The 25,824-nt window shown below is 39.1% G+C and overlaps 2 protein-coding genes across 4 annotated transcripts in view; one reads left to right on the top strand and one right to left on the bottom strand.

The window, feature by feature from the left end:
- LOC122664298 (indole-3-acetaldehyde oxidase) overlaps positions 1-4,471 on the bottom strand; it is a 110,048-nt gene extending 105,577 nt beyond the window's left edge. For 2 of the 3 annotated variants that reach the window (XM_043860062.1, XM_043860070.1), the window contains exons 1-5: positions 4,228-4,470; positions 2,025-3,713; positions 1,546-1,805; positions 1,245-1,454; positions 93-311 (exon numbers count right to left, since the gene is read on the bottom strand). In XM_043860062.1, the coding sequence (XP_043715997.1) occupies positions 93-311; positions 1,245-1,454; positions 1,546-1,805; positions 2,025-3,713; positions 4,228-4,372 (2,523 nt within the window). In that variant the 5' untranslated portion in view covers positions 4,373-4,470. Of the gene's footprint in view, positions 1-92; positions 312-1,244; positions 1,455-1,545; positions 1,806-2,024; positions 3,714-4,227 lie in introns of all 3 variants that reach the window. The other variant, XM_043860078.1, reaches the window with a different exon arrangement.
- Positions 4,472-10,607: 6,136 nt separating this feature from the next.
- Positions 10,608-13,901, top strand: LOC122649111 (FT-interacting protein 7). The gene has a single exon (XM_043842476.1). The coding sequence runs from the start codon at positions 10,679-10,681 to the stop codon at positions 13,838-13,840; it is 3,162 nt and encodes a 1,053-aa protein (XP_043698411.1). The 5' UTR covers positions 10,608-10,678; the 3' UTR covers positions 13,841-13,901.
- Positions 13,902-25,824: the final 11,923 nt, after the last annotated feature.

The following is a 25,824-nucleotide window of genomic DNA, read 5'->3' as shown; positions in this document are numbered from 1 at the left end:
TATTGTGCAATTAAAGAAGGCAAAATTAAGAAAGACATCTCTACATCTGTTTAAAAAGACCATCTCCAGATTTCATAAAATAGGATACTCACAGGCAAAGACCTTATGGCCTTTCCACCAAATCCTCCTCCAACCCTCCTAGTAATTACACGGACATTATGGTGAGGAATACCGAGGCCTTTTGCAATCACAATCTGGGCATTCTCAGGGCACTGGGAGGAGCTGTAAACTACCATGCAATTGTCTTCATCTGGTACAGCAAGGGCTGTTTGTGTCTCCATGTAGAAATAGTACTGTGATCCAAGTTTGATCTGCAAATCACCGTTCAAAATAATCAAGAGGTAACTACTAGTCGGAGACTTGATTGATTACTCTAAATACAATTCAACCACAAAACAATCATAATATAGAGGGGTTAAATTTAAGGGGATGCAAGATTCATAACTGCACATACTAGAAAGGAATCTAGTAGTACGTTACAAACCCTGTAACTCCCTGTCACAGAAGAAACCAGGAATAAACCATAATCCCAAACCAGGAAGATTCCCACCAGTCACAAGCATAAGTTAGGAAGAAAATTGGAGCCACAACTCACGTGTGAATTCTCATGATTTAAGGGATAAATTTGAAAGGAAAACATCCAGTGTTGGGAGAACAGTCGCAAAGAATACATACTTTTAAAACATAAATAATAATAATTTAAAATTTAAAAAAAAAAAAGTCTTGGCAGAATTCCAAGTTAACTCATGGTCTCATAAACAACAACAAACACAGCCTTATTCCAACTTAATGGGGTCGGCTACATGAACCCAAACAAAACAAAATAGGTAAAACAACAAGAAAAAGAGGGGGAATGAAGATATGGGAAAAGAGGGATGGGAAATGAGATGATAAATGAAAAACGGACACTGACACATGAAAGATGAAAAATAAAAGGAAAATGAAATAAGAAAGATGAAAGTAAGAGGAAAGAGGCACAGCCTAGCAAGTCCGGATCATCTCAGCTAAATGGGGTCTGCAACATGTATCCTTGCCCTCCAATAGGTTCTATCCAAGGTCATACTTGGTACAAGGCCTACACTATGCATGTCCTTCCTCACAACTTCTCCTATGGTCATTTTAGGCCTGTCCCTAGCTCTTTTAGCCCCTAACTCATAGTCTCATACTTGGGCATTATTGGGTCCTAGTTTTGCAACCAATCTACAGTACATGCCTTAACAGAAAGAGAAGTATAAGAGAAGCACCTCAGCTGAGAGGATCTTGTGGTCTGCTTCTGCCATGCCTTTGGAGAAATTGCCAATGGGTTTTGGGTTTAGGAACGGAGGGATATCAAAAAAGCTGGATTTCTCAACAGCCTCCTCAACTGTCAAAACAGGTGGTTCTAGATTTTCAGTGCCATACTCAACCACCGCACAATTGGCAGCCATGTTGGCATGTTTCTGCGTATCTGCAACCTACACCAGCCAATCCAGTGACTACATTAGTCAAAAAAAATTTATAAAACGAACATAGATATAAATTCCAGATGTGCCCAATTGTAATTACCACGAATCCAATTGGCTGGCCTGCATACTGAGTAAAATTATCAGCAAATAGGGGTTCAGTACCAAACATGCTCCGAGCTCCAACATTCTCACCTCCTTTTGGGATCTCTTTCACTGTAATAACCCCCACAACCCCATCTGGTATTAATGAAGATTTCAATGTAATACCCTTTACTCGTGCCAAAGGCCTTGTGCTATAAACAAATGCTCCATATAGGCAATCCTTTGTAGAAGGAATATCATCCACATAAACAGCCTCACCTGATTATCAAAATAAAAAAATTCAAACATGAAGGCATCTCCAACCGAAAGAGACTTTAAAAAAAAATAAAATTGCTAGTAATTCTTCTCTTTCTTAAGCTCCATACAAGTTTTTCGTTCCCTTATGATTAAAAAATGGGATCCCTTACTCCCAGTACAGGTGAAAAACCAACAAGAAGAAGAAAAAAATATAGCAAATATAAATTAGATTATACGAACCAGAAGCTTGGATCTCGGCACCAGCTTTTGTAGTTGGTTCACCAACTGGATGATAATCTCTGACAACTTCCACCACCTGCTTTGCAGATGAGAGCAAACCTGGCCTCATAGTATTATCCAATTTATCAAAATTACTCTCCACTTTGGCATCAATTGGGAAGCCATTAATAGCTCCATTTATCCCACCATTGGGAATTTCACCAACACTATCAACCAGAGGACGAAGAAAATCAAAAAGAAAGCCAACAGCCAAACTTGACCTATAAGCAGGATGTGAAGCATGGTCATCAGGTACTATAATTCCCCGGAGTAATTTAATAGCATCAAATAGAAGATCCACACTAAGCAATTTGCCAGTTAAAAACTCCTCAACCCTCCTTGCTCTTATTGCGTGTTTAGTCCCATAGGCGCCAAAAGCCAACTGAATGCTTTCCAAGATAACACCATCATAATCTTCATAGTTAGAAACCTGAGCCAAAAAAGCAGCATTGAGATAGGGCAGTGCATTTCCAAGGGGTCTTGGTGCAGCCCGATAGGTTTCAAAGAGCAATCTGCTTTGGGTTTTGGAGGAAACATTTCTTATTTGTTCCCAAAACGGGATTCTAACACTCAGAAGTATGGTTATAGAATCGAAGGGAGGGCTCTCCAAGAATTCCTCCAATGTAAGCTCTAACCTTTTGGTACCAATCTGTATATCTACAAATGCACCTGCAGCAAGAAGTACGGTTGCAATGTCCGAAGGAAATTGATTTCTCTGTGCCATTACCAAATTACCCCCCAAACTTGCGGTATTTCTGATGTACTCAGATGCAATCTTATCCATATGATCAGCAATTTTTTTAAAGACGGCTTCTTCATATCCAGGAATACCTTTGTTTGCTTTCTTCAAAGCTTGGATGGCATTGGAGATTGACACAGCTGCTCCAATATCAATCCCCGTGCTATCCCTTCTGATGATAGACAACTCAGGGATATGTCTTAGATCAATGTACTTGTTGTAGTGCTCAAGCTCTTTGTAATAGCCCATTCCGGTGTTACCAACAATTAGCTTCACCCGGGTCCCGTTATCTGCTTCTTCAGATCCCAATAGGCTCTGCAGCTCCTCAACACTAACAGGACTATACCAGGAATACTCTTTTGAATTCAAAAGGGTTTTGTTTTTTATTTCCCTTTTCAAGAACTCAGGAAAGGTACAAATACCATCCCTATGGCTATAAAAGGGTAATTTACTTACATCTTTGTTCTCCTCCTTTCTCCAAAAACAATTAAGACCCAGATCTTCCAAATCAACATCAGCTGCAAAACTTTTGCAGGCATCAGCAATTGGTCGGTAACCAGTGCATCGACAGAGATTGCCAGCAATAGCCTTCTCAGCTTCTGATACTGTGAGCTTGGCAAAACCTGGAGATGGCTCTGGCCTTGGGGTCTTTTCAGAATTGCAGAGAGCGGAGAAAAGGGACATGCACATCCCAGGCGTACAGAAGCCACACTGCGAAGCGTGAAAACCAGAGAATCTTTGGTGGATTGGGTGGAATCCATCTTTACTGTTTCCAAGCCCTTCACTGGTGGTAATTGAGCATCCATTTAAGCTGCAAAGAAGAGTCAGACAAGAACTGATTGTGAAGTCCTCGACTTGGTCAAGCACAGGGTCATACTTGGACAGAAGAACAACACAAGCTCCGCAACCACCTGCAACCAAAAAGGCGGGACATTTGTTTTCTTTTAAATGTGAAGGCAAAAGGCATCTTGCACTATATTTCAGAAAATCAAGCACTGGAAAATCGTGCTCTCTAAATCCTATTCGGTGAAAACCGAGTAGGTTGCATACCTCTTCATCACTCATGAATCCTAAAAAATCCAAACTGAATAATGAGGAAATCCAAATCAAAAAGACCCAAAGCACAAAATTTTTCAGCAGAATCAAATCAAAAGCGGTAAAAGGAAAGGAATGAATCATTGTCAGATCGGTAGAACAGTAGTAAATGGTTTCAAGAACCGACAAAGTAACAACAGCTCGAAACAAATCGTGCCACACTGTTACACAGCAGAATCTAAAAGAAGAAAGGAAGATTAGAATAACACAGTTGAGAATTTGGCATCAAGACTCGAAAGGAGAAAAACCCACAAGCCCCATGAGAAACATCACAAATTTACAAAATGAAGAAATAACGAATGAATAGATGAGTAGAGAGAAAGAAGTGACCTTCGCCGCAACTAAGTTTAGCACTTCTGAAACGCGTCTGAGTACGCAAGAATTCAAGCAAAGTAGTACAAGGTTCGACAGTGGACAGTTCAAATCTCTCGCCATTAATAGCAAAAACCAGCTTCTTCCCTCCAATCCCTTCCATCCTTGAGTAGCACCGAGTAGCGAAGCAGAGTATCGTTCTACTCCTGAAGCCAACTTCATTACTTCGAATACTTTCGATTCCCGCAAACGACAGAAATAATAGAAAAAGAAGTGGAGAAAGAACGAACCAAGTGAGAAGAGTGTCCAAAGGGAGTGGTAACTGTTCATTATAAACTGACACTGGTAAGTGGAAATTGTTATTTGTACCTATCTGGAACCCTTGTCAGCCGACACGTTGAAAGCTACCGAACTGAGTCGTATACACTGAAACCGTGAAATCGTTTAATAAATGATTCGGTTTAAGTTTTAAAATTGAGATCGTTTAATTAACTATTTTAACTTAACTCTTTTTAAAACCTTTTAAATGTAATGTCAATAATTAACCATTAGATTGCTGCTAAATTTGAAAATAATGAAAGTTTTTTTTTTTTTTTTTTGGTAAACGAAAATAATGGAAGTTAAACATGGATTGGTAGAAGTGTATGTGTAGAATTTGTAATAAAATAATTAGGTTTGATTCATTCAAATAAATTAGTATAATAGTATTCAATGCTTCTATGAATATTTTGGTTTTTCTATGAATTAGAATCATGTTCTTTTCAATGTGTCTTGGTGAGTATATTTAGCAAGCATTAAATTTGGTGTAACACATGCAAACCGTTTACTGAACGGTTTTTGTTTGGATCTGGTTACAATCCGGTTCTTGTATTTGGTTCTTATCTAGTTATTACATCTAGTAACTATATCCAATTTAAATTTGGTTGTCATTCGGTTCTTGTTCGGTTCTAATATTCACGAGACAAATCAATGTTTGCTTCTCCATAAGAAACCACTCAATTGATTCCCTTAGTCTGCGACAGATCCTTCATTTGCAGTTTGCTTACTCCAGAGACAATGAAGCGATAAAGACTAAAGAGAAAGAAGTGAGAATTGAAGGGTTAAGTTAACCACATAACCGTCAACTAGAGTCTTTTAAATATAATAAAATATTAGGGTTTTATGTTAATTTTTAATGCGGGTATTTGGTTCGGATCCGGATAGATCCGTCGGATAGGTGGGTAGATCCAGATCCAATCCGAACCGAATTATAAAGACATTTTCAAATCTAGGACTTAATCATATTAAATTCGGTCCGGATCGAAACAGGGTATTCAGTCTGGATCTGGATTCGGTACTTGGTTATTGGTTACTCATTGACACCCTTACCGTTAAGAGGTCGTAGGCCTCGAAGGCCAGAGTTTTTAAAATGTTGAAAGTTATTTAATGCATTATTTATGTAAAATGTCAGGATTTACCCTCATTAGAAAAAAAAATACAATAAAAGGATAAAACGGTACAATTATGAATTTTCCCACTAACTTTGGTTACAACTAAGGGTGTTAAAACCAAACCAAAACTTAATTGAATCGTTCAAACCGTAACCTTGAAACCATTTAATAAATGGTTCGATTTTGATTTCAAAATTGAGACTTTTTAGTTAAACAATTTAAATCAACGATAAATCGTTTAAAACCAATTCATATACATAATAAGTTCAGTCATTCATTACCAAAAAAAAAAAAAAAGTTAAGTCATTCATGGTTAAAGTAAATAACTTTGGTACGAAAGAACAAATCCCACTAAAAATTGAGTGACATTCAAATTTTTTTTAAATAATAAATTAAAATATAGAAACAATTATTACTTTACAATTATTATAAGAAAACATATAACAATAATCAATTTAATTCAATGTTAATTTTACATTTATTTCAATCGAAAAAACAAAACAAAAATACGATGTTTGAAATTAAAAAAATTGTTTACAACGATTTAGAACCATTTAATACCGAAACTGTTTTAATATTGTGGTGATTTTTTAGAGCCATTTAACCAATTCAACTAAGTGGTTTTTTTTGTTTTTGTTTTGCGCCGGGGGGGGGGGGGGTGGTGTTGAAGAACTAGGTTATTAAATCACATCCTCTACATTTAGGCTTACGGTTTTAGGTATCAGTATCAATATCGGATTGATTGTATCGTTTGAGTCGTATCAATATTCACCATGATCAGTATTGATATGATACTGATACTGATTAGTGGTATGGGGGGAAAAAAAAAAAGAATTTTGTTTTGGGGGAATTTTCATCCATGGTTTAGTCCATGTCAGTATTGTATCAGTATCGACGACAACTAGTACCAATGTCAATACAATGCACTAAAACCTTGGCTAGGCTTCCATTTGGTGGCAAAGCTCTTATATGGATCACTATGTGTGCACACAATTGGCATGCGGCCTTGTGACTCAAAACTTATTCATTCCGTTATATAGTGAAGCAATGCTGATATGCCAATTCAATTGAGAGGTTATATAATTTTTATGGGAAGAAGGACTGTCTGGAAGCATAGCTCTTTTGCTCAAGACACATCATGGGGTAAAATGACCATCCCGTCTCCAATGGAAGGCAGAAGTCCTGCCCTGTTGATGCTTCCACGTACACTTCCATTGGTCTTCGTGTTCGCACACGAGTCATGCTCCCAGATAGAGAACTTTGCCCCAACTTTTATAATGTAATGGGACTCTCTCTCTCATTCATGTACATTTGTGTATGATTTGGACTAATAAAATTCAATCTTGAAACATTATTTGTTGTTATATTTATTAAGATATGATAATAAATATATAAAAAATTAAGGACCAAGTTTTCCTCCACCCATGGTGAATGTGATCCTATTCACTGAGGGGCGGGAGAGGGTGGGAATGGATATCGGGAGGATATTTTGCAGCATACTAAAACCCTAGAATGGTGAGTGAATTATCCTCTATGGGTGGAGGAGAACTTTATCCAAAAATTAAATACAAACTTTTGTTTCATGATCTTAGAGAATATTTATCCCACCAGATGATTAAGGAAGCTACAGACCCCTTCATTTTTTTGGTACTATAAGAATATATCACAAGCCAAAATTGGAAAAAAAAAGTTATAATGTTAAAGTGTGGTTCATTTAATTTATTCATGAAAAAAGTGTGGTTCATTTACTGAGATGTTGGAGGGCTACTATCCCTTGGGGGGGGGGGGGGGGGGTCAGGGCCAATTCAGGGAGAAATTAAGATTCATGAACACAAGTAGGGATGTAAATGAATAGCCGAAATCCGTTTCCGTATCCGTGTCCGTATCCGTTTATCACTATCTGAATCCATCCGAAAGCTAAACGGATACGGATACAAATAGGCTATAGCTATCCGAAAAGCTATATTTACATGTAAACGGATAAAATATCCGATCCGTATCTGTGTTCGTATCCGTTTAGCACTATTCGAATCCATCCGAAAACTAATCGGATGCGGATATGGCACTATCCGAGCTGAATCCGATCCGTTTACACCCCTAAACACAAGTGAGTACAGATGATTGGTGTTGTCCGCTAGGGATAAACGGATCTGCACAATATACCCATGGTTTAAACTTTAAAGTCACTTCATACGCTGTCCTTGTCCCTCCAATGGCGAACTTGATGAGCATTACGGGGTATTGGGGTGGCCATCCTACTGGGGCAGCTTTATCCTCTCCTGTTACAGTACGGTGCTATAATGCATCGTGCGGCGGCTGCAGAGGCCATGTGCACCATGTGGGACCCGCTGTGCCACATGGCCTCTGCAGCGTCGCACGATGCAGTACAACACCGTGCTGTAACAGGAGAGGATAACGATTCTCCTGGTGGAGCATCACAGACCTTTGTATAGCTAGAGTCTCCGGTGTCACAATGGAACTCCAACAAGGAATCGTTGTAGGTGCACCGGGTCCGGTCCCAAATGCTCCCGGTCTAGTTACTTAGGTCAGCTTAGGGCCCAATAAAAGATTTTTCTCTTCGAACCTCCTTGTATTAGAAAGTTGAGCAGACAAGGAATGAGGGTGGGATAGTAAATCACCTGCTCCTGTGTCAAAATGCAGGGGACTATGCGATCATGTATCGTTCTTTTTCCCTATATATATATGTGTGTGTTCGAAATGAAGAATTACATTCTTGTCATTACCTTCATGTTTTTGTGCACTTTGGTTGAAGAAACAAATTGAAAACATATTAACTATATTAAATAAGTAAAGGTTGTAACTAAATATATTTTATTAAGAAGCATATGAAGAAACCACTAAAAAGTAGCCAATGGTAAGCAAGTGAAAGCATCATAGTCTTTTTTGTTTTTTGGGAGCAGTTGTCGAGGGCCTATTGGCCATGAGCAAGGGCTCCACTTTTTGGAAAGTAAGTAAATGTGGACTTGGTGCCTCTAAGGAAACTTAAACTACCGATCAAGCTCTTGACATAGTTCTCCCAAAGGAGTAGCGAACCACTGTGGCAAGCCTTGGATCGGCATCATAATCTTTAACCATAGACAATTGTCACTCAATCCACAGTGAAAGGCACAAGAGAACCCAATTAAGGACATTATTTTCTTCACATAAATGACATTTTAGATTAAAAAAAAAACTTTTATTTTTTAATATTTAACATCAAATCAAAACATATCTTTTTTTTTGGTGATTCAAAACAAACCATTGAAAAAGCTATACTGAAAACAAGTGCAACCAATACAAAAGAGACATTTAAGTAAAATTAAAGCCATTTTAGCTCATTTGCGTCATTAGTTTCCCAACTCCAACCATAGCAAAGCTACCATCTGCCGACGTGGCTAAACTTGTTCATCTTGTTCTCTTCTGACTTAAAAACTCATCAAATCAAAGAAAAATTTGCTTAAAATAATAGAGAGATGAAGTTGCCTATTCAAATCTAGATGACTTCAATGTCAATTAAGCCAAATAAACATGACTTGCTGTCAAATTCATTACTAGACACACATACACACACACTCTCTCTCTCATATCAGCAAGTCTTAGGGAGTGTTTGGTTGCGTAAATCTGTGGGATGTCTTTCTGTAGAATCGTAAATCTGATATTTTAAAATCGTTTGGTTGCATTTTGAGATGATTTGTATTAGAATCAAGTGAATCCATAGAATGACCATTTCTTCTTAAAAGTGATTCAATACAGAATTCACCTCAATAAGTGAATTCCAAATTGAACCACTTACATCCACACTTGGTATAAATACCCTAATCCCAAATGGATTTATCTTTATCAGGATGAATCTGATCGAACCCAGGAAGAACAAAGAGAGAAAGCTCGACTGTACGTGAGCATGTTTCTTGAAGCTGCTCTTCGTCTTCTTCGATTCTGCTTGGTGTTTTTGCTTGAATAGCACGCTCTTGACTCCAATATTGTTCGTCATCTCTCTATCCCGCTCCCTATATATTAGAAGTAGATTTCGTTTCTCTTTTATTTTTCTTTTGCTAAAGGAGCGAGTTTCCCTCCATCCACGGTGAATGGGATCCTATTCACCGAGGAGCGGGAGAAGGTGGGAATGGGTATCGGGAGGGTATTTTGGAACATAGTAAAGTCCAAATAAGACCTTGTGAATCCTAGGATGGTGGATGAACCATCCTCTATGGGTGGATGAAAACTTTGTCCCTTTTCTAAAACAATGGCTTCTTGTTTTGTAATTATGCCTTGGAGAGGAATGTTAAATCTCTTGACTAATTCCTACCTAACCCAAGCCCATTTCCAATTACAAATGGGTTGGGCCGACATCCTTGGCAAATTTAGAATTACAAAGCCAAAACATGGGTAATCATCAGCATGCCTGACTCTGTAACATCCCCTCTCTATAGATTGAACAATGAAGTCAACAGTGGTGCCATGCAGTCATGAGAGAGAAACAATGGCAGTTCAAATTTTCTCAATTTTCTTTCTGTCAAAAACAGATGTGTTAATCACACAGATCCAATAACCCCATGGGCCCACCATGGTCGGTGACAGAAAAGATACTAATCTTTGGAAAGTAAAACACTACCACTAAGAAAAAGAGATAGAAAAGAGAATAGAGTTAGAGAGTGCACTGTAGAGAGATGGAGATAAAAGGCAAGTCTTGAGGGATTCTCCCAACCCATTAGCCAAAGTATGGGTTTTTATTATCTCAAGCAGAAGAAAAGAAGAAAAGATTGGCTTACCCCCATTCCCCAAGGCTGCTTGCACATGAAGTTAAGTACCTTTACCTATCATCCCCTTACCTTTTTCTCCCCCAGTCCTAACACGGTTACACCTAAGAGATCCACTAATGATCCACACCATTTCACTTTGTCTCCTCTCTCTCTTCTCTTCTCCTCTCTTTTTCATTTCTGATCCAATCTCTTCATTTCTTTTATACACACTTAAATCTCTTCTCTTCTTCCTTCTTTCTGAAAACTCTGATACGCCCATGCAATAACGTAATAACGGCCATGACTACTGTTCGGAAGCTCATAGTGGAAGTGGTTGAAGCCCATAATCTCCAACCCAAGGATGGGCACGGCACTTCGAGCCCTTACGTTGTTGTTGATTTCTATGGCCAACGGAAACGAACCCAAACGGTGCATCGTGACCTGAACCCTACATGGAATGATAGGTTGGAATTCACCGTGGGAGGCCCATCTGATGTGCTCGGTGATATGCTTGAACTTGATGTCTACCATGATCGCCGCATTGGACCTAGCCGGAGAAACAATTTCTTGGGTCGGATCCGGTTGAACTCCAGTCAGTTTGTTCGGAAAGGTGAGGAGGCATTGATTTTCTTTCCCTTGGAGAAGAAGAATTTCTTCAGTTGGATTCAAGGTGAGATTGGTTTGAGGATTTATTACGTCGATGAGGTGGTCCCTCCGCCGACTCCTCCGCCACCTGCGGTGGAGGAAGTAAAGGATGAGAAAGAGAAAGAGAAAGAGCAACCACCAGAAGCGCCTGCAGTATCTGAACCACCACCGCCGTCTGGGGAGCCAGCAGCACCGGAGGAAGAGAAAAAAACTGATACTGATACTACATCAGCGAAGCCACCATCAGAACCCAGCCCCGCGCCCCCTGCAGAAGCAGCACCACCAGTAGAGGAACCTGCACCACCACCACCACTGGAAAACATCCCTGAAGCAGCGAAGGAGCCAGAACCTGAAGTAAGTGAAAATCCGGTGGACCCACCACCAGAACCCACGCCTCCTGATACTGAAAACGAGGCGAATCCCCCCGAAGTGGTCCCATCGCCTGAAGTAAGGTTGCAGACCGTATCCATCCCTGAATCTAAACTTGCCGGAATCAATCCTGCCCGACCGATCTACCGGCAACCAATGCCGGATAATCTGAATTTCTCGTCGGATCTGTCAGAGAGGATTTCAAACGAGCGGTCCACTTACGATCTGGTGGAGAAGATGCACTACCTGTTCGTCCGAGTCGTCAAGGCTCGATACCTACCCACCAAAGGCAGCCCGGTCGTGGAGATCGCCGTTTCTAGCAATCAGGTACGAACCAAGCCGGCCCGGAAAAGCAACTTCTTCGAGTGGGACCAGACTTTCGCCTTCGGCCGCGAATCGCCCGAGTTAGCCTCCACGTTGGATGTCTCCGTGTTGGACGTTCCGTCGTCGTCCTCCAACTCTGACCCCACTGATGACGTGGTAGGGAAATTCCTCGGAGGTGTTTGCTTCGACGTTACGGAGATCCCGTTGCGGGACCCACCAGATAGCCCATTGGCTCCGCAATGGTACAGGTTGGAAGGAAATGGATCCCGCAATGGCGATCTAATGCTAGCAACGTGGATCGGCACCCAAGCTGATGAATCCTTCTCCGACGCGTGGAAAACTGATACAGCTGGCAACATCAGTTCACGTTCCAAGATCTACCTCTCCCCGAAGCTTTGGTACCTAAGAGCAACGGTCATCGAAGCCCAAGACATTCTACCCGTAACGGCGTTACGGGAATCCAGCTTTTTAGTCAAGGCTCATTTGGGTTTCCAGGTACTCCAGACGAAAATCTCCGTCAGCCGTAACGGATCGCCGTCATGGAACGAAGATCTCATTTTTGTCGCTGCTGAGCCTTTTGGTGATCATCTGGTTTTCTCTCTGGAAAACCAAAACCGCCAATCAAAGGAATCGCCTGTTTTGGGGATTGCCAGAATACCACTAGCGACAATCGAACGTCGCGTGGATGACCGGAAAGTGTTATCACGGTGGTTTGGCCTAGAAGATGCCGTGGATGAGAAGAAGATTTACAAGGGGCGTATCCACCTCCGCCTGTGCTTCGATGGAGGGTATCACGTGATGGACGAAGCTGCTCACGTGTGCAGCGATTTCCGTCCGACAGCAAGGCAGCTCTGGAAACCCCCCGTTGGTACGGTGGAGCTTGGTATCATCGGATGCAAGAATCTTCTTCCCATGAAGACCATCAACGGTAAGGGATCCACGGATGCTTATTCCGTAGCCAAGTACGGTCAGAAGTGGGTGCGGACGCGTACGGTCGCAGACAATTTGGATCCTAAGTGGAACGAGCAGTACACGTGGAAGGTTTACGATCCTTGTACGGTGCTCACATTAGGAGTGTTTGACAGCTGGGGAGTCTACGAGATGGACGGTTCTAAAGATCCCGCCATGGTTCGACCTGATTTCCGTATCGGCAAGGCTCGGATACGTATCTCGACGTTGGAGACGGGTCGGGTGTATAGAAATACGTATCCATTGCTCCTGCTGTCACCTACAGGGGTGAAGAAGATGGGAGACATAGAGATCGCTGTACGGTTCGTCCGTGCGGTTCCCACGCTTGATCTGCTGCAAGTGTACACGCAGCCAATGATGCCGTCAATGCACCACATCAAACCACTGGGAGTGTTTCAACAAGAAATGTTACGGAATGCAGCTTCGAAGATCGTGGCTCAACACTTGTCAAGATCAGAACCGCCAGTGAGGCGTGAGGTGGTATTATACATGCTCGATGTCGATTCACACGCTTTCTGCATGAGGAAGGTACGTGCGAATTGGTACCGGATCATCAACGTCATCGCTGGACTGATCGATATGGTCCGATGGGTGGAGGATACACGTACATGGAAGAACCCAACGGCTACGCTGCTCGTGCATGCATTGTTGGTGATGCTGGTTTGGTTCCCGGATCTAATATTCCCCACGCTTGCATTCTATGTGTTTGTGATCGGTGCATGGAACTATAGGCTCCGGGTACGGGACCCACTGCCTCACCTTTGTCCAAAGATCTCACAGGCGGATGCAGTTGATCGGGACGAACTGGATGAGGAGTTTGATACAGTGCCAAGTAGCAGATCAGCGGAAGTGGTACGTGCGAGATATGATAAGTTACGGACGCTAGGTGCGAGGGTGCAGACGTTATTGGGTGACTTGGCGACGCAGGGAGAGAGGTTACAGGCGCTGGTGACGTGGAGGGATCCACGGGCGACGGGGATATTTGTGGGGTTGTGCTTTGTGGTGGCGGTGTTAATGTATTTGGTACCTACGAAGATGGTAGCAATGGCGACGGGGTTCTATTATCTACGCCATCCAATGTTCCGAGATCGGATGCCCCCGCCGGCATTGAATTTCTTCAGGAGGCTTCCTGCGCTGTCTGATCGTATCATGTAGGGTGAATAGGAGCAAGGCATGTGGTCTATTAAAAAAGTTGCACTTGTAGGTACTAGATCAATTTTTAATCCTTTGGTGTTCAGGCAGGGGTAAGGCAGTATTTTCTGTCTTGCATGTATTTGGGGCGCACACAGCAATACCGAATAGGCAGTAGTAAAGGATTTCGATTCTTAACTTATTCGTCAACTGTAATATAACTTTTTTGTGTTGTAATAAATAATAATTGGGAATATATTAGGTTTCATCCTTCAATTTTTATACATCGTTGTGCGCCTAACCGACCCTTTCGGCCTTTCTTTTTTTTCTTTTTCCTAGCCTGGCCCAATTCATGCATATGCCTTTCCCCTCCCCTCAAAGAGTTGGATTATAAATTCATATTTCATCCTCCACCCGTGCCATGCATAATGCTAAAGACTGAAATAGACAAGAAATTATATCATGGGTTAGGTGTCCACTGTCCAGTGGTTTTTAATTTCAATTTCAATTGTTCATATTGAATTGAATTCTGATATGAGATCTCAGAGCCTATGATGTGTGTCTACTCCAAAGGGTGTTTCTTGCCATTCCATTATGGTCTTTTCTCTATGTTGAAATTGTTCCTAATAAAATTTCATTTTTATGGGTTAATGCACTTTATTTCCATATATGAGAAATGAGAAGTTATTTTTCTTTAACAAATTCGTAGACGTCAAGGCCACTTCTCATGAGCTTGTAAAGTTCTGTGATCGTCTACGGCCTGCTGTCCGTAGCGGCCATAGCAGCACAGTAATGAGGTGAGACGTAATGGCCGCCTTACCCCCACTCAGGCAAGGCGCTCGGGTAGGGGTAAGATGATCATTGCACTGCACCTCATTAGTGCGCTACTCTGGCCGCTACGGACAGCCAGGCCGTAGATGATCTGGATACCTAAATCTCTTGCTAAGCTGATATTAGCACATGGTCTATAATGTGTAGCCTGTTTTATTATATTTATTTGTTGAATAAATGTGAAACAATAATTAATGTTTAAATTTCTTTGTGATTAAAATCAATGTTTGACCATCTTAATCACATCAGATTAAGTATTACATGATTTCTACTCATATGTTCAAAGGTAAAACATCTACGGAATACATTTATTAATTGTCTACTTTCACTACAAGAAAAAGTTTTTTTGGCAACGGTTTTGGCGAGTAAAGATTTCTCCGTGGAAAAAATTGATATACAACGATTGTTAAATAGAAATCGTTGTAGAATATAATATAAAGTGACGAACGGTTAAAAAACAATCGTTGTCAAATAAAGTATACTGTGACAGTGAAAAAAGTAGTCATTGCAAAATATGATATAGGGCAACAATATACAAGCTACCAACACCAAAATGAGTTTTCTTGTAGTGCTTCTTTTTGTTTTTTTCCTTGTTCCTTCTTGTGAGAAAGAAAAAAAAGAATAATCTCACATGGGATGAGAATAGATTTTTATATGGAGACATCCTTTTATTAGAGGGATTTTTTATTGACACGCTTAAGATATCAAATAAATTGTAACTTTAATTTTTTACCCTTCCAGTGTAGCCCATTTTTTGTTGATTCAGTATAACACATTTTTTTTTTGTTAATGAGGATGAATATTGTCATTTCACAGAAAAAAGTAGATTAATGTATCTACTGTCTTCGTAGAGGATAATAGTGACACGATAGGATTATTCCGACACAACAACATCTTTGCATTAAAATGACTTCCCAATTTTGGAAAACCTTTTTTTTACCTTTTTACCTTTTACATTAAAGAACTTTTGAGAATAAAACAAAGAACAATTAAATGAAAGTGACATTCAGACACTCCTTTTATTAGAATATACTTACATAAGACGCATGTGAATGGATGCATTCAGACATCATTCATGTAAAGGTAGATCTATGGTATGTGTTAAGTCTCTTGTGGTATTAGGATATGTTGTTGACCACAATTAGAAGAATGTCCCTACCGTGACCTAATTGATATGGGTTGTGTTTCTTAAGTCTTTTGTTTCTAGTTGGTATGTAATAAGTATCAGTTTTGTACAAGGTTTACTCTTAGAATCATACTAGGAGTGTGTTGTTTTACTTTTGCTATTAATTACAGGATCGAGTTTCTCTCCACCCATGGTGAATGAGATCCCATTCATTAAGGTGCGGAGATGGGGGATGGGTATCAAGAAGGTATTTTGAAACATACTAAAACCCTAAGAAGGGTTTGTGAAACTTAAGATGATGGGTGAACCGTCTTCGATGGGTGGAGGAAAACTTTGTCCTTAATTATAAATAGAACTTTAGCAGGCCCGGTAAAATTATTCTGAATCTATCATGGTTTAGTAATTCCTCTTCCTCTTCTTCTAATGTATCTCTCCCGCTCTCATCTTCGAGCTTTGGTTATTGGTTGATTATCGGTTTCACTTAAGTTACGGTATTTTTATAAGAACTTCATTTATGAATCAATCTCAAGGACACAAATATCTATTGAAGAGACAAATCTAGAACGTTGAATTAGAATCATTATAGATGCTAATCTGATCGTTGGATCATTGAGCAGCTATTGTATATTAAAAATTGTCCAAATATATTGCATATATAATGGATGCCTATGATCTTAATCTGATCATTGATTTTTATTTTGTGACCGTTGATATTGTGGCCAATTGGATAAACTTCTATTTTGAAGAATATCATTATTTAAGTAATTGAAGAATGTTATGTGCCAAAATGGGGCTCCTCTAGTGTATGTATGTTAGATTGGATCAGCCTAGTATAGAATAGGTTTTTTTATTTTATTTTTTTATTTTTATTTTTTTTATTATTATTATTTTTTTAATGTTTTTCTGGGTAAATGTATAGGATAGGTTAAAGGGCTTGATTTAACATCTTTCATCAGCTTTGGAGTTTTTGGTGTATCGGTCAAGTAAGAAGTATAGGATATGTTAAAGGACTTGATTTAACATGTTTCATTAGCTTCGGAGCTTTTGGTGTATCGGTCAAATACCTAACATTTGGTATCAGAACTGGGCACCACGTCACAAGTTTAAATCACAGAAAAGACTACCTAGGAGAGGGCTACCTAGAGTAGAGTGAAAGCCATCAAAAAAGGGTTACCTGCCGCCAGGCCAAAACCCCTGGAGCAAAGTGGAGTCGCTTGGAAAGAGCTACTTATCGCCAGAATGAAAGTTGCCTCGAATGAGAGCCACTGCAGAAGCATGGTGGTCTGTTATGTGCCAAAATGGGGCCCATTCTAGTGTATTGGTGCTAGATTGGACCAACCTAGTATGGGATAAGTTAAAGGACTTGATTTAACACATTCCATCAGCTTCAGAGCTTTTGGCGTATCGATCAAATATCTAACAAAAAAATTGAAAATTACGAAAGTACTGATCACTTAAAAAATGCTTTTCTATCTACAGGGTTTTTTTTTTTTTTAAGACATAGTTTTCTCTTCAACACATAATCACGTCTCTCTATAGAACTTTTGCAAAGTTAAATCAGTTGAAATTTCAGAAGTTGTTTATGCCAATAACTATAGAACTTGCTGATATTACAGTTTATTTCTATGACTAAACTCTTGCCATCAAGGTTTACAAAAAGGGTTTTGGTATCGGCCTTAGCCAGCTGATACCGATACAATTTATCGTAACGGGTTGAATCAAACAGTTTTGCTCTCAATTTTGATTAAAAATATTAATTTTAAACAGATTTAATTTATTCACAATTAGAATCGTTCCACCGATACAATATCAAATAGGTATCATTATTGGACAAGGCAGATACCAATACAGATAAGCCAATACACCCGATCCAGTACCCTTTTTTTGTAAACTATGCTTGCCATTAATGATAAACATTTCTTGTTTAAAAAACTGTTATTAATCATATGAAGGTTTTGAACCCAAACTTCCATTGATTTCCACAGTTCAGAACCAATATTTGAAAAGGAAAAGGAAATAATAAGAAGAAGAAGAAGAAGAAAATGACCAGACCCATTTTAAGTAGATGATATATAACAATTACTGGACGTCCTAATAAGAAATGTATACCATATATGGAAAGATGAGCGTATTATTAATACGTAAAAGAGCTAGCTAGCCCTTTTGTGAAAATTTGTCTATTCTTGAAACTCTATATGACCTAAAGATGAGCATATTATTAATAACTTTGCTGTTGGATTATTTAAGGAGAAGGTTTTCTACAAGGGCAGTGAAAGAAAGAACCAGCACACAACAACCAATGAAGAGTTGGAAAATGGTATCATCCATATTTTAGAAAATCAACGCTCAAGATGGTGATTTTGCAGAAGAAAAACGAAGATCGAGAAAGAGAAGAACAATCACACAAGACAAGACTTATGTGGTTTACTTCTATTCTAAATAGGAAGGCTACGTCTGATGATAGAATGATTCCATTACTTCTGTGAAGCAAAATACAAACTCTCAATCTCACATCTGTCAAAGAGATAACAACATTATATAAGAAAACCTTAACCCAGAAAGTACAAAAGTACCCTTAGAGACCCACCTGGTTTGGTTCAGACCTGAACCAACATACGTCGAAATACATATCAAATCGAAGAACTCGACGAGCTTCTACAAGAATCAGCACTTACAACGTTGTTTTATACACTTTTGGGCCATTCTAACGTGATTTGAAGATGAAACAGCCCGTCAAAGAATCACTACAACACTTTCTGGACTAAGATCAGGCTTCACCAATAACACCATATAGCAATTGTTTTTTTTTTTTTTTCCAATTATTTAATAAAATATATTTTTCTCACCAAATCAATAAGCAAATGAACATTTAATGTAATCGAATTTTCGTGTGCTCCTCCTATAAGCTTAAAAAGTTAAATGGGCGGAGCAAGGCAGTCATGAGTCACCCATTTAACCCCAATTTGGATCCTCTACTGCCGAGCTGCTCGACAGGACCGTGCTACCTAGACACGGCGAGGCGTGCAATGATCGCCTTACCTCTGCCCAAATGCCTTGCCCGAGTGGGGGTAAGGCGATCATTGTGCACCTCACCATGTCTGGGCAGCATGATCCTGCCTAGCAGCTCGGCAGTAGAGGATCTAAATTGGGGTTGAATCCTACAACACAGATCTTCTACGATGTGTTGCCCTGTCCTGCCTGTGTTGCGCAGACGCAGGGCCGCATGCAATGATCGCTTTATCCCTGCTCGGGTAAAGCACTCAGGCAGGGGTAAGGCGATCAATGCACGCCACCTTGAGTCTGCGCAGCACGGCAGGATGGGCAGCCCGCACAGTAGAAGATCTGGATCCGGGGCCTCCCATCCTATCCCTCTATGCAGGTGCAATGTGTTTCATGTACTCATGTCTCATTTTGAAGTGTACATTATACTCTGTTTCCCTTACATTTCTGTGCAATAAGCAGGATACAAACTTAAATTAAGAAACTTCAGGAGGGAACACACATGTACAAACCCTCATGCACGCCCACCATCACCCACAAACACATGCATCCACCCACCTAACACCCAAACCCCCTATTCCAAAACCACAGAGAGAGAGAGAGAGAGAGAGAGAGAGAGAGAGAGAGAGAGAGAGAGAGAGAGAGAGAGAGAGAGAGAGAGAATTAAGCAAGCATTAAGGATAATATCACTACTTAATTAATATCTGAATATATGAGAACTCACTATAGGTTAATATTATAGCTGCATGTAATTTGTTTTTATGGTATGCAATGTACTGTTTTCTTGGAGAGAATTAAGTTTGTTATCTCTACAATTAATATTCTGTGAATATTTTCATTCCTTGTTTACCTTTCAGTTTTCTTGTATATTTCTTTTCATGTATCTCTCTTCCCTTCATGTTATCGAAAGGAAAAAAAATCTCTCTTTTTTTGTAAGAGCTTTTGAGTTGGATATTTACATGGTATCAGAGTGGGTTTTCTTCAGTCCTGATGCAATGTTTCCAGACCTACCTTTGTTCATCTGTGCACACGTGTGTACGCACTTCCGTCTACAAATGAGAGGGAGTGTTGGGAGAATAGTACCAACTCCATCGATTATCCCTGAGACAATTGAACTTCACAACAATCTCATCACATTAAAATATACATATATAGTATTTATTTAAATACTTGAACGACCTGGACCTCTCTAAGGGCTAACTATTGTTTCTCTGACGACCATATATATAACACTAATTCATCAGAGTTTAATAGCTAGCAATCAGAGATTATTCCTTCTATAGTGTATAGTGTAGGACAGACAATAAAAACAATTTTTTTTAAAAAAAAAGAAAAAAAAAAAGAAGATGAGAAAAAGAAAAACAAAGAAGAGGGCAACCATACATTTGAGATGGAATTTTGAGAAACTCCAACTAGAAAACCCCAAGAAGATAATGATAAGTTCCAATATATATAATTCCTTTTCCCTAACTGGGTCTTATAATTAGAACAATTCTAATAATTTAAAAAAATAATAATAATAAGTAAAAGAAAAGAAAAATAAATAAGAGAAACCCTAGACTTCTCTATCTAGAGACTACTGTAGTGATAAGGGAAAACCTAAGAAGAAGAAGAAGAAGAAGAAGAAGAAGATGGTGTTACTTCATAACTCTATAAGCTGCAAAAACTTTTAAAATCTACAGGATCAAACAGGGTTTGGATAAGGAGAAACAGAAACATACCTCAAATCAGTTACCTTTTGTTGATCTAAGAACAAACCATGTTCTAGAGCTTCATCATCGATCATGGTTGTGCTTTATTGGCTTCCATTCAAGTGATGGATGGATGGATGGATGGATGGATGATGATCACCATAATAACAACCTAAACCTCTTTTGTTTTGATGGAAAGACTCGTGTGAGGAATGAAGCCTGGTCCGAGATCATTCATTCCATAATAATGAAATCAAAGTGAAGGTATAAGAGTTGATTGATTATATGGAAGGATCTTGGATCAAACCTCATTCCAAACACCTACTTTCCTTCTTCATATCTCTCTCTTTCTTTCTCTCTCTCTCTCTCTCTCTCTCTCTCTCTCTCTAGCTAATCAAACCCACTAGCTAACTAGCTAGCTAGGCTGCAAAGCTAGCTCTCAACCAACTCTCTCTGGAATCATAGAAACAAGAAACAATGTTAATTGAAGGGAAGAAGAGTTTATAAATGAAGATGGATCGAAGCTAATCAAACCCACTAGCTAACTAGCTAGCTAGGCTCAAAGCTAGCTCTCAACCAATCTCTCTCTGGAATCATAGAAACAAGAAACAATGTTAATTGAAGTGGAAGAAGAGTTTATAAATGAAGATGGATCGAAGTGGTAGGAGAGGATAGGAGAGGGGATGGAGAAGGAATGAGGTTAAGAAAAGCACATGATGGACAGGTCATATGGAGAATAAAATAAGGAAAAGCTGGTAGATTTTGGGGGATTGATGTTATGTTGTCTTCTTCTATGGCTTTTATGGGTGTTGAGAGAGTGTTAAGGCTTTTACAGGCTATCACTCTAATAAAAACAATAAGAGCACTGAAAATAACGAGAAGAAAGAGGGAGACTGAGAGAGACAAGGAAGCATGGGAGGGGTAAATGGTACTCCTCAGGCTTCATTTCTTTATGTGCAAAAGTTGGGGTCACAAAAAAAGGAAAAAAAGGTAACACCAATCAGCATTTCTCTATCAATGTTAAAAAAAGAAAGGGATTCATTCATTCATTCATTCACCACTACTCCCTCTTAATTGCCTCACTAGTAGTAATATTCTTCTAAACAAGGTAATTAGTTAACTATTGAAGGGATAGAGAAAGAGAGAAACCCATTCCATCACGCTAAGTATGAAAGCAATAGCTAGGAAAGAAAACCATATTGCCATGAGGAATCCTAATAACAAAGTTAACCTAATTGATTAGAAAATCACTACTTCTTCTATGTTCTTAATTACTTTCTTTGTCATTTACTTTACTTTCGATTGCGTGTGTTTGTGGAGTGCAGCTCAAGGGCGTACTAGATGGTTCTCGTATGTGAACCTAAGCCGAAGAAAATGGATCATCTGCATGTACGTGCAAATGAACGTACAACTCGATCACATATACGTGCACCTACACATATGTACGCAGAGGAACCGAACTCTGGATCATTTGATCTAGATAAAGGATTGACATGCATTCCTATAAATTCCCCAATTATGAGAGAGACCATTGTAACTAGCTACCATTGAAACTGCATAAAGGTTATGGCTAAGTGGTTCCATTTAAAAAAAAAAAAAGGGAGAGGGTTCACTGGAAGGCGATATCCTTGCACCAGTGCGGCGGACCAATAGGAGTATGCACAGAAAGTCAATTGGGATAAGATTTCGCCTTTCATGGGGGATGGGATGGTCATTTCACACCTAGCTAGCCCTTTGTGTCTGATGTAGGGGCCATGCTGCCTTTCAGTGTTCTTCTTTTTTCCAAAAAAATATTTTTATTAAAGAAACAGCTATGTAAGTTCTTCAAAAGAATTCATAACCTTAGCTGGGAAAGATCTTGACCAAACAATATCAAAACAAGTCTAGAAGCAAATGTAGCATTATCATGAGCTAAAGAGACAACACTCCATTGAGAAGAAATTAAGGCTATGAAGTCTAGGGTCAAAAAGTCTAGGGCCTCATTGTAGAGAGGGTTTTCTTTTCTGTCATTATGGCCAATGAAGTAGAAAACTTTGAATCAAAGTTTGAGCAACTTTCCTTGTTTACTTTGGATAAAAATTTGATCATTGAGATGTATGTTATATATATATATACCCTATCACATGGACTAACCCGTGTACTACCAAGTGGCAACTAGTGGAACATTATACTTCACTGGGCATAGTGACGTATCTTCTCTAACTCCTCAATGGGACTTTAAATTACAAGAGATTTTAATCACTACAAAGGGGGAGGGGTTCTTTATGGACCAAATGTAAAATAAGACTGCATACATTATGACCCTCCCTAGACCTTACAGTGTTAGGAGCCTTGTGCACTAGGTACATCCATTTTATTTTTTTTGAGGAGATTACAACATTAGAATGATAATGCATACCAGGTACCTCACAGGAGGAAGCAAATTAAATCAATATCCTCTCCATCAATAAATTAAGTTTGTCAAATGCCCATTGAAGAAGGTAGATCAAATGATGATTTCTTCACCTGATTCTTTTGTGAAGGTGGTTTTGCTTTTGGTTCAGGCAAAATCCTATGGCCTTTTCTTTTTTTTAATTTTTGTTGGTAGGGCTATGGCCTTTATTTGGTTAAAATTAAAGTAATGTGAAACTAGAACAAAAGAAACATGGAAAGTTTTGGTATTATTACGATGAATAAATGTGTAAATAATTTAGTAAAATATTAAACTCAACAATTCACCCTATTAAATATGGTAACACACCAACATTGAGTTTAGTATGTCGGTAAGTTACCTACGTAATTGTTATTTGTAACAATATCAAAAAAATATATTTTGCTCTTCACCAAAAAAAAAAAAAAAATTTCTATTTTACTTTTATTCTAATTCCACATCACTTACTTCTAATCAATCAGATGTCTTGGCAAGGAGGGCCCAGTCTGTTTTGGATAGAACTGTTTGATCCAATTCCGATCCCTATTTCTCTGTTTCACTGGTTGCAGAACACAGGAGTGTAATCCACTAATCGCAATAGAAATTTCTTTCCACAAAAAAAAATACTTCTAATCAATCAAGGCATTATATGTTTCCTCACTTTTTCTTTAGCTTCGCAAAGATTTGGCATCAATATGTTTAGATGAAAATAAAATAGAAAAATGAATTTTATTACTTACCTAAAATGAAGTAAAATAGAAAAATGAGAAGGAAGATTTTCAATAATAAGTATTTGTTTGGAACAAGAGTGAAAAAGTTTCATACTAATAGGATAAATTTTTCCTCCACCCATAGAGGACGGTTCAACCACAATTGGGTTTTAATATTTTTTTAAAAGACTCTCATGATGCCTTCTCCCACCCTCTCTTGCCTCACGCTGAATGGAATCTCCGATCCCATTCACCGTAGGTGGAGGAAAATTCAATCAAAAAATTTCTATGTTTCAGATTGAAGGCAACTGGCAACTTCATTGAAGATCAATGTTGGTCGGATTGTAGACCTTACGGAAGAAACCTGTTTGGAATCCTGATATTTCTTTATAAAAGCACAAGCAGGTTATTTTGGATCTGGGACCCACAATATTGGATAGTCTTCACCCACCCCACCCCCCCCCCCCCCTTTTTTTAACTCAATAATTTCTTATTTATTTTCTATTTACACATATTTGGGCTTGTAAATATCATCAGCTACAAATGATTGTCTTCCAACAAAATAAAAAACTTTTCTTCGTGGGTTTCAACATCAGATGATTTTTCACCTTTTGAAGAGGATTCCCCTCTCTCTCTCTCTCTCTCTCTCTCTTTTAAAACTCTATTCAGTGGTGGAATCAATCAGAATCGAATCCGATCCGAATCGGCCCGATTCAATTTGTTGTGAAGTTGGGATCAGCCCTGGAATCAGAAATCGGTTCGATTCAACTGAAAATACAAAGGAATTATTTAATGAATCACCTCTCAGTGATTAAAGTTGGTGGAAACCAAGGTCAATGTCATACAATTTCATTATGAATCAGCCGATTCCATTATAAATTGGTCGATTTGCCGATCCGATTCCCCCTTTTTTGAAACCCTTATTTCCCTCTGTGTGTTTATGAAGTTAGCTTTCGCTTCTAAATTTTTTTTTTGGGGTAATAATTAGGTTACTCTTCTCACTTACACATGCATCACCTCGATTCCAGGGGTATTAAAAAAAAATGGAAAAAGAACAAAAAGAAAAGAGGAAAGAAAGAGAGAGACATTGAGATGATTATTCACATGATTTTGAGTAATGATTTCTCTTCATCTTTTTGGAACAAGAAATTGGGAGATCCTTTGTTCCAACTATTTAACATTTGTGATGATTTGCAATCCTTGGGCCCACCCACTTTCGCTAGTGTTGGGAACATACTTGATTGGTGTCTTACGTGGGGTCAATTACTGTGACTACTTCAAACTTGACACGTACAAAGGGCCCACATACCCTCCCTCCCTTGTGTATCACGGACAGACACCCAAAAAAGCCTTCCTCTTCCTCCTCCTACAGGCCCAACTCCTTCCAACTTTCGTTACCTTTTTTTGGCATTTGAGGCAGCTGACAACAATGTTTTTTTGGGTTTTGACTCATTTTAGATGGGAAGCATTGGAAAGAAGCAATCTTCTCTGTGCTTTCTTCACCTTCTTATCAGGACTCTGGATTCTTGACTGAATGGATATTCTTAGGTAAACCCCATTCAGAAGACTCCAAAAGCATCAATCATACAATAAGATTATTCAAGTGCACAACGATTGGGACCCACATTGATGACATCAATTTGCCATTTTTCACCTTTGGATTCCAATCAGATGCTCAATAATTTGTTTGCCCAAATGAGATAGTAGCCAAACCAGAAAGATAAGAGCAATAATTGAACCTGAAGGCTATATAGTCTTTGCCTTTACCAATCAACTTGTATCTCATTTTTCACTTCCCATCATTCCTTTTCCTCATCCAACACCAATCCTTCATAATATTTTTTTACTCCCCTCAGTAATCTGATTGAGGAAATCAGCTACAATTAGTTTTTTTCTTCCACCAACCATGAGGCACAAAATAGTATCTCAACACAGATTTGATGGACATATAGATCAAAGATTACAACCGAGTAGGCCCTAGAATTTGGACCACAACCTTTCACCACAGCTCCAAAGACCAGACTCAATGAACTAAAAGAAAAGAGGAAAGTCAAAAGGGGACAATAAGAACTGAGAAGCATTGGTGGGTTGGTTTCTCAATCAAATTTATACATCTTTCATAATAATGAAAGAGGATAAAATTAATGTCAATAGCTCGCTCGTGCCAGGGACAACCAGTGCATTGCAGGAGAAATCTATCAAAAGTTTCCAAGTCTTCTTTTTCTGGAGTCCTTATTCTT

This window comes from Telopea speciosissima, chromosome 1 (assembly GCF_018873765.1).
Source record: "Telopea speciosissima isolate NSW1024214 ecotype Mountain lineage chromosome 1, Tspe_v1, whole genome shotgun sequence".
NCBI lineage: Eukaryota > Viridiplantae > Streptophyta > Magnoliopsida > Proteales > Proteaceae > Telopea > Telopea speciosissima.
This window is presented reverse-complemented; position numbering and strand designations above follow the sequence as displayed.